General features: G+C 42.8%; 1 protein-coding gene and 1 long non-coding RNA gene across 2 annotated transcripts; one reads left to right on the plus strand and one right to left on the minus strand.

The window, feature by feature from the left end:
• The first annotated feature begins 1,971 nt into the window (after positions 1-1,971).
• Positions 1,972-4,232, plus strand: LOC137302061 (uncharacterized). Its single transcript, XR_010958411.1, has 2 exons — positions 1,972-2,062; positions 3,580-4,232. It is a non-coding gene; the product is annotated as an uncharacterized lncRNA (long non-coding RNA).
• LOC137302060 (probable G-protein coupled receptor 139) lies at positions 2,950-6,736 on the minus strand. The gene is made up of 2 exons (XM_067971752.1): positions 6,667-6,736; positions 2,950-3,857 (listed from the first exon to the last, which is right to left on the minus strand). Exons 1-2 carry the CDS (start codon positions 6,734-6,736, stop codon positions 2,950-2,952), a joined length of 978 nt encoding a protein of 325 aa, XP_067827853.1.
• Positions 6,737-9,656: the final 2,920 nt, after the last annotated feature.

A 9,656-nucleotide genomic window follows, 5' to 3' on the forward strand; every position in this document is an offset into this window, starting at 1 on the left:
TAACCTTAAAAGATAGACAATTTGCGTTCATGAAAGGGGAAGTCTTGCCAATCTAGCTCACTAGTTTTCTTTGAATGTGTGGCAAAGGAGTGTGATATTGGTAAGGTAGTGGATGTGGTGTACATGGATTTCAGGAAGGCCTTTGATACAGTTCCTCTCGAAAGTCTGGTACTGAAAACAAAGAATGCGGAAATGAGTGGAAATGTTTTTCAGTGGGTGTGTAATTTGTTCACCGATAGAATCCAGAGGGCAGTGGTGAGGGATTGTCATCAGCGTGCGAGAATGTTACCAGTGGGGTTCCACAGTGATCTGTTTTGGACCTCTTTTGTTTAATATCTTCATAAGTGATCTGGAACTAAGCGTAAATTTACAGATGATGCAAAGCTGATGAAGATGGTAGACTGCAAAACTGAACAGGATAAGCTACAGGAGGATTTAAATACTTGGGCATCGGACAGACAGGTAGCAGATGAAATTTAATGTAGAGGAATGCAAAGTGCTTCACACGGGGACAAAAAAAAACAGGAATGAACTATTGCAACAACAATAAAAACAACGTCCATTTATAGATCACATTTAACACAATAAAATGCTTCATGTGATGGTTATCAGACAAAATTTGACAGCAAGCTACATAATGAGATATTAGGACAGGTGACCAAAAACTTGGTCAAAGAGGTAGGTTTTACGAAGCGTGTTAGATGGGAGGAGAGAGAAGTGGAGAGGTTTAGGGAGGAAGTTCCAGAGCTTAGGGCTGAGACAACTGAAGCCACGGCCACCAATTGTGGTGCAATGGAAATCGGGCTGCACACGAGACCAGAGTTGGATGAACGCAGAGTTCTTGGTGGGCTGTAGGGCTAAAGATAGGAAGGGGCGAGGCCATGGAGGGATTTGAACATAAAGGTGAGAATTTTTAATTTGAGGTGTTGCCGGACCAGGAGCCGATGTAGGACAGCGAGCACAGGGGTGATGAGTGAATGGGAGTTGGTCGAGTAAGGATATGGGCAGCAGAGTTTTGGATGAGCTCAAAATTACGGAGGGTGGAAGCTGGAAGGACAGCAGTGATAGCATTGGAATAGTGGAGTCCAGATATAACTAAGGCATGGATGAGGATTTAATAGCAGATGAGCTGAGGCAGGGGCGGAGACGGACAATTTACAGGAGGTGGAAACAGGCGGTCTTGGTGATGGAGAAGATATGTGGTCAGAAGTTCAGCTTAGGGTCAAATAGGACGCCTGGGTTGCTAACAGTCTCGTTCATCCTCAGAGAGTGGCCACGGAGAAAGATGGATTTGGTGGGGAGGAAACGGAGTTTGTGACAGGGACTGAAGATAATGGATTCGGTCTTCCCAATAATTAATTGGAGGAAATTTCTCCTCATCCACTGCTCGATGATGGACAAGCAATATGACAACTTAGAGGCAGTGGAGGGGTGGAGAGAGGTGATGGTGAGGTAGAGCTGTGTGTCATCAGTGTACATGTAGAATCTGATGTCGTGTTTTAGGATGATGTCGGCGAAGGGCAGCATGTAAATGAAGAATAGGAGGGGGCCAAGCGTAGATCACTGGGGGAATCCATTACTTAACTGGAAAGAAAATAATGTCCATGGCAATGAAAAAGATCGGGGGGAGTAGATTGATAATAAATTGAAGCTGTCGCATCAATGCTCGGCGGCAGTGAGTAAAGCAAATCAGATGCTGAGATGCATTTAAAGGTCAATATTGAGCCGAAATAGTTTGGGAATCCTGCTACTGTAAAATTATAGGTGCAATCGCACTTACAATGCTGTGTACAGTTCTGGTCACCACAGTACAAAAAGCATAATGCAGCTATTGAAAGGATAGAGAAGAGAGCAATCAGAATGATTGAGCGGGTGGAGGGATTGAATTATGTTGAGTGATTATGTAAATTGGGCATGTTCTCACTGGAAACGGGAATGTTTAGAGGTGATACTATTGCTGTTTTTAGGTTTCTAAATCGACTGGATAATGTAGACTGTGACAAAATATTTCACCATGTCCAGAAGAGTAGAACCAGAGGAGACGGCCTGCACTTGAAGCCAGGTAAATTCAAAACTAAGCTCCATAAAGAATATTTCAGTGAGCAAGTGGTCACTCTATAGAACAGGTTCCCCAGGGAGGTGGTGAAAGCAGTTCATATTGAATCATTCAAATACAAATTAGATAGAATCTTACAGAAAATAACATTTCTCATTTCAGTATCTGAGTAATTTGAGACATGACATGTGGTAAGTGTCACATGTTTGGGAGGAACAGGTGCCTTTGGGCCTATGGTTCCCAATGCTCTCGATGACTGGGGGATTCCTGGCCTTGTGTCTGGGTCTGTTGTGGATTCATTGATAGAGATTGATCGCTATGATGAGTCAACAACCCCATTGTCGTTGTATCATGTGACTAACCGGATAGTGGAATGCGAGCTGGATGGACCTTGGTCTTTTTCCATCCAGCAATTCTTATGTTTATGGACACACGAGTGTGGCTGTGGGGCGGTGCCTAGTGAGTGGAGAACAATGGGTGGGCACAGTGTGTGTTGCCATTTCAGAGAGTATACTATCCTCAAAATCCAAACCATTCCCAGGGGGGGATATTGAAGTCCCTTCATTAAACAGTTAAACTTTATATCCAACAACAGATCAGAGCTCGGACTCTGTCTCCCACATGAATGTGGAGATACTCGAGGGCCCTCGGGGCTGGTGGGAATGCACCAGGCCTGAGTCAGCACCGACAAGAGAACTGGAAACTAACAGAACAGGAAACAACACTGAATTGTGCAATGATGTAGTTTTCCTTATACTTTCGTAAATTTACAGTGGGAAAGGATCTCAGAGTGAGTGACTGTGTATCTGAGAGGGCAGGCAGTGTGTGAGAGGAACGAGAGGTGTACAGGATGGAATATAAGGAGCAATTGAGGCTGGATTTTACTATTTTCATTATTTAAATAATTTAACAATTAGAGTCAGTGGATATTTCACCATATTCTTTAACTCGTCTCTGAATTTACTCTGGGTCCCTGCATAAATAAACGGGTTTAGGCAGGAACTCAAAAGCTGAAGCATAAATCCGCTTTCCTCCAGAATAAAATTTGAATCATCGAAATTGGAACCTGAGAAATAACTAACGTTCGCAATTCGCACATAGAGGAAAGTTATAAGAAACAACAACCATAACAGGATGAGACTGCCCGAGATACAGAAGAGCAAAACGATGGATTTCCTCCGGTTCTCCATCTCTGGGTCACTCTGATTCTCAACGTTGCTGCGGACCTGGAGTCTTCTGCGGATTCTAATGGCCGCTAAAATGTGTCTGACGGTCTGAGCATTGAGCAATAAAATCACAATGAATGGGAGACAAGGGGTTAAAATGCGGTGAATCCAGTCAAATGCAGCCCATGCGGGTGAGGTGTAAAATATTAACTTGATGTTGCAGAACCAGGGTATGTTGTTAATTGTATACAAAGGTTCATATATAAAATACCAGAATGTATTTTTTAAACAGCTCAGGACACAGACCGTTCCGATAACCACAGCCGCCGTTTTCTCGGTGCAATATTTTGTTTTCAGCTTCTGGCAGCAAATGGCTACAAATCGATCAAAGGTGAACACGACCGTTACCCAGACAGAACTGTCTCTGATTGCATAAATTAACACAAAACTGAGAGAACAGACTGGAGTGATGGACAGGAAACTGAATGGGAAATAAATACCAACAATGCGGTTTAATATCACAGCCGTGATAATGACCAGGAGATCCGTCACCGCCATGGACACCAGGTAGGAAGTGATACATCTGGAGAGACCGCACCTTCCTCGGGACAGGATCACAATCACCGCCAAGTTAGCTGTAAGAGAGAAGGAGAGAGACAGAGCATGTGTACGTGTGTGAGAGAGAACAGGAGCGTTAATGATCCGACTCCCAGCAAAATAATCCAATTGACAGGATTCTGTGTGAAACTTATAGCTTTGACACTTGATCCTGAGTTGAAAACCGATCCTTACCCTCTGGACACCTGTATCTGTGCTAAAATAATCATCCGCATTGAAATCAGACAGGCCAAAGACTTCAGAATGTAAATGAATATAATAAAACATAATGGGAACAAGAAACCCATTAAAACCAATGCGGGAACGTCAAATAGACAAGAAAAGAAACAAATCTTAAAGAATCAGTAAAATGGTTCATAATAAATGCGAAGATTAGGTGACAGGAAAATAAACGTATTACAGAAGATTTTTTAAGAGAATAAACAATAAAAGAATTGACAATGAAACTGGAAACAACCAATAAAGTACAAAAAACTTGCATTTAAAACCGACCATGTCCTGTCGGGGCCCAAATCGCTCTCATCCGATGAATTCATAGAATCATAGAAAGTTACGGCACAGAAGGAGGCCATTCGGCCCATCATGTCCGTGACGACTGAAAAAGAGCTATCCAGCTTTATCCCCCTTTCCAGCACTCGGTCTGTAGCCCTGTGGGTTACAGCACTTCAAGTACACATCCAAGGACTTTTTAAATGAGTTGAGGGTTTCTGCCTCTCCCACCCTTTCAGGCACTGAGTTCCAGACTCCCACCACCCTCTGGGTGAAAATAATTTCTCCTCAGCTCCAGTCTAGCCCTTCTACCAATTACCTACAATCCAAGCTGTCAAATTATTCACTGTTGGAAGCACAAACACAGCGCGGTCTAAGTTTGGAGCAAATCCAGATTCATTCATAAAACGGACACTTGTTACATTGTTTATATTTTTGTCAATAATTGGCTGCCCAATAATGTCCCTTCAATCAAGTCAGTTATTACATTCAGTCGGGAATTATTTAATCACTGAATAATCTCAATCGATAAAGAACTTGTTGAAATTACTCCGTGCTGTAAATAATTATCAAAACGAAGACAAGTAAATGAATCATTTAATAAACCCAGTCAGTAATGAATAAATCCAGAGATTAAATTCAACCAGTAGCTTCACGATTATACAGTTACGTCTGTAATTGGTTGAATTATTAATACATCCAATCAGTATTACATATTTTTGATTTAATTGGCTTTAATTAATGAAACCGTAACTATCAGTGAACCATCCCGTATTGGTGCCTGGAATGCTGGCATCAAACGCAGAGAATTTTCACCCTGATGTTGCTGTTTAGCGGATCGCCAGCGGTTCCACTTCTTATTCATCTGTAGAGGCTCCGATATATCTTCAGGGGCAACTTCACAATTAGAGTGGAAATGCCCTGAGTAAAAAGGAATGGTCTCGGTACCCGAGGGTTGAGAGCGTCTGTAGAACCGAACCCCACCACCAGTCAGTCTGCAGCAAGGAACAAAATAATTTCCTACATATCTTATAATAACGTGATAATACCATTCACAACACAACGGCAGCAATACAATATATTCTCTGATATAACAGAGTACACCTTTCACAGTGCAGCACCAATAAACACAACATAACTACATATACACTGGAATAACAGTGGGATAATTCACCCACAGTAATAATGTTCATAACACAATAGACCTACATCTACACGGTGAGAACAGTGTGACAATTCACTTACAATAACACAATAGACCTACATGTACACCGTGATAACAGATGAAAACATTGTCTTCCTTTCAGCCACAAACTCCATTCCCTCGCCATCGACTCCATCCCTGTTCTTGGCCATTTTCTGAGGCCGAACCAGACTGTTCACAATCTTGGCGTCCTATTTGACTCTGAGTGCAGTTTCGGACCCATATCCTCTCCACCACCAAGGTCACCTCCTTCCACCTCCGTAACTACTGGTCTCTGCCCCTGCCTCAGCTCATCTGCTGCTGAAACCCTCATCCATGCTGTTGTGACCTCTAAACTCAACTCTTCCAATGCTCTCCTGGCTGGCCTCCTGCCTTGCACCCTCCGTAAACTTGAGCGCATCCAAAATTTTGCAGCTGGTATCATAACTCGCAACAAGTCCTGTTCACCCATCACCCCTGGGCTCACTGATCTACATTGGCTCCCTTTCCGACAACACCTCAATTTTAAAATTCTTATCCTTGTACTCAAATACTCAGCCTCGCTCCTCCCAATCTCTGTAGCCTCCTCCAGCCCTACAATCCTCCGAGATCTCTGCACTCCTACAGTAACAGGGCCAATAACACATCAGGTAGTGGTACTGGTAAAGCCGAGAAGCGCACAGTTAAAGGGGAGAAACGAAACAGTTAAAGCAGAGAAATGATACCGTTTAAGGAGAGAAATTATACCATTGAAGGGGAGAAATGATACCATTAAAGGGATAAATTACACCGGTAAAGAGCAGAAATGATATCATTAAAGGTGACACATAAAAGGCAGATATTTATACTGTTGAAGGGGAGAAATTACACAGTCACAGGGGAGAAGTGATAGTAAAAGTGGCGAATTTATACATTTAAAGGGGAGAGATTGCACTATTATAGGGGAGAAATATTGGTAAAGGGGAGAAATTATACAGTTAAAGGAGAGAAATTATACTGTTAAAGAGAAGAAATTATACCGGTAAAGGGGAGAAATTATATAATTAAAGGGGAGAAACGATACAATTAAAAGGGAGAAACGATACCAGTAAACTAGAGCAGTGATACAGTTAAACAACGATTTCCATAACTAATAATTAACTACATTACTTTACCTGGAACACTGATAGCTGCAAGGATGGGATAATAAATGGCAAATAATAGTCCTTTTGGTGAACCGTGCATTTCTATAAGAAGCTCTGCTCTACATTCAAGGGTTGACACTTTTATACCTGATGTCAGCCTCCAGGGAGACAATTCGGTGCTTTGGTCTTTTATATTAATTACAGTAATTGATACAAACAGATTAGTGCAGCCGTTGCCAGGCTCGTGTTTTTGTTTTGATGAAATTGGATCTGACACAGCTCTAAAGTGAAATACCGAGAAACCACAGTATGATCCCGATTACATTTCTTCAGAAAAGATAATGAAAAGCTTGACAGGCAGCTGCCATTGGTGAGGGTGAGCCTTGTACACGAGGAAGACCCCGGGTTTAAACACCTCTTAATGCTGAATTAACAGATCTCAGCACAAGGTATAACTGATCAGAGACACTCTCCTTCTGCAACCGGAAAACGCAGCCAATTTCTCGATCCTGGCCGTACACCCACTTTAACCCACATCTCTGCGTATTATGTGGACAGGTCCAGTTCAGCACGGTTACATTCAGTGTGCAACGTGCCCAATTCAGCCCGAGCCATGTGCATTAACTCTACCTCCACTACCTGTGTGTGGTCAGGATACTTGTCCGACATCCAATCTTGGATGAGCCCCAATTTCCTCCAGTTTAACATTGCGAAGACTGAAGCCATCGTGTTCAGCCCCGCCACCAACGCGTATCCTCACCACCATTTCTATTCCCCTCCCGGCTACTTTCACAGGCTGTATGGAGCTTTGGTCAGACCCCATCTGGAGTACTGCATTCAGTTTTGGGCACCACATCCTCGGAAGGATATGTTGGCCTTGGAGGTGGTGCAATGCAGATTCACCATAATGATACCCGGGCTGAGAGGGTTAAGTTATGAGGGCAGGTTGCATAAAGTGGCTTGTATTGCGTTGGGTATAGAAGTTTGAGGGGTGATCTAATTGAGGTGTTTAAAATGTTGAAATGATTTGATAGATTAGATTGAGAACCAATTTCCTCTGATGGCGGAATGAAGAACGAGGAGACACAATTTTAAAAATTAGTGCTCAGCCATTCGAACAGATTCGGATGTGACGCCAAATGGTGATCAATGTCTCATTTTTAATAGTCAAATCAAACATGTGAAAGTATCCAATATTATAAAACAGTAATAATAGAGTGAAGTCAATTATCATACAGAGATTAAAACAATATCACACCGTTTGGTCTCTGGGCAGAGTTTGTAATTAAGTTGGCGGTGTAATCCTCTCAAGTCTTCTGACAGTTTCGAAGTCTTTTTACAGCTTGGTCGATCTCTGGACAGAGGTTGTAGTCTTCTGACAGCTGGGTGAACTTCGCTGATTGCTCTGCACCGTCCTCTACCCTGGGCTGAAAAGATGTTGGGTTTTTAAAGCTCCATGGCAGGAGCCTCACAACATATACGGCGTTCTTATTCATAAAACTCTTCTAGATTTATGAGGTTATTTGACCACAAAATATAATGTTGCCAGCTTGACCCATCCGGTCACAAAATCCTTCAGCTTAACTCATCTTGTCATAAAACCCTCTGCAAAATGGTTTGTCACAGAGGCCAAGTGACCACTGATTGCTCCTCAGACATCGAGCTGCCTGCCCGCATCGTGTTCTTCTCACCATCCCTGCTGCTTTTCCTGAGTCTTTGTCCATAGCTGTCTTGCCTTACAATGGAAATGATCAAGGTCAGTTATTATTCAATGGTCCGTGTTTACAATTCAGCAAATCAAAATAACACAACTTGCAAATTAAAGCAGCACAGTTTGCAAAGCATGACGGTTCGTAGCCTTAAGAAAAAGATGTCAATTTGTATCTATCCCCAATATTCTTGTACCATTTAGGAGGGAAATCAGGAATCACTTTTTCACAGGAAGGCTGGTATAAATCTGAAATTTTCTCCCCCAAAAGGCTGTGGATGCTGGGACAATAGGAGCTTTCACGATTGAGAGCGATAGATTTTTGTTAGGTAAGGGTACCAAGGGATAGGGAGCAAAGGTGAGTAAATAGAGTTGAGGTACAGATCAGCCATGATCTAATTGAATGGCGGAGAAGGCTCGAGGGGCTCAATGCCCTTCCACCTGTTCCGATGAACCAGGCCAAGTGCCCTAATCATCCCTCACTGAGATTCTGACCCTATATCCTCTCCATCACAAAGACCGCCTACCATCTCTGTAACATCGCTAGTCTGCACCCCTACCTCAGCCCATCTGCTGCCGAAACCCTCATCCATTCTTGTCTCACCTTCCAATATGGCTATTCCAATGCTCTCCTGGCCGACCTCCCACCCATTTCCCTCTGGGTGTTTCAGTTCATCCAAAACTCTGTTGCCTGTATTCATTCCTGCACCGTCCCGCTCGACCATCACCCCTGTCCTCGCTGACCTACTTTGCCTCCTGTTCCTCCAACACCTGAAGTGTAAAAGTCTTATTCTGGTGTCCAAATCCCTCCATGACCTCCATGAGTGCTCAGGTATTCAAAATCCAGGTAACTATATTCTGGGATATAAAAGTGCTGTGTTTAAATCTAAGAATCACCTTGGAGATTCTATGAAAGAAGGGTGAAACTCCTGAAAGAGAAAAATAAGTCAGAAATTTCCAAGGATCAGTTTTGCCCAATAACTGCTCCCACAGGGATTAGGAATTCCAAAAGAAGGAAGGAACCTGACAGGATATGAAATGTATTTAAAAAGGATTCAAGGGTCCTTAGAGTTGGGATTTTTAAAATTTTGTCCACTCGAGGAGTTGGACAACAGACTTTCTCCTGTGAATATAGAGCTGGATTATTGGGTCGTGCTGCGTTTACTTGTACGTCTTTTGCTAAATACATTTTCTGAGTGGATTTAAATTCATAACGAGGTTTGCAGACGTGATGCTCTTTTCACGTATCGACCGTGAGAGAGATGCTCTGGGACAAACTCTAAACCCATTGACTGCAAGTGATTAACAGACT

The sequence above is a fragment of the Heptranchias perlo genome, chromosome 35, assembly GCF_035084215.1.
Source record: "Heptranchias perlo isolate sHepPer1 chromosome 35, sHepPer1.hap1, whole genome shotgun sequence".
Taxonomy (NCBI): Eukaryota; Metazoa; Chordata; class Chondrichthyes; order Hexanchiformes; family Hexanchidae; genus Heptranchias; species Heptranchias perlo.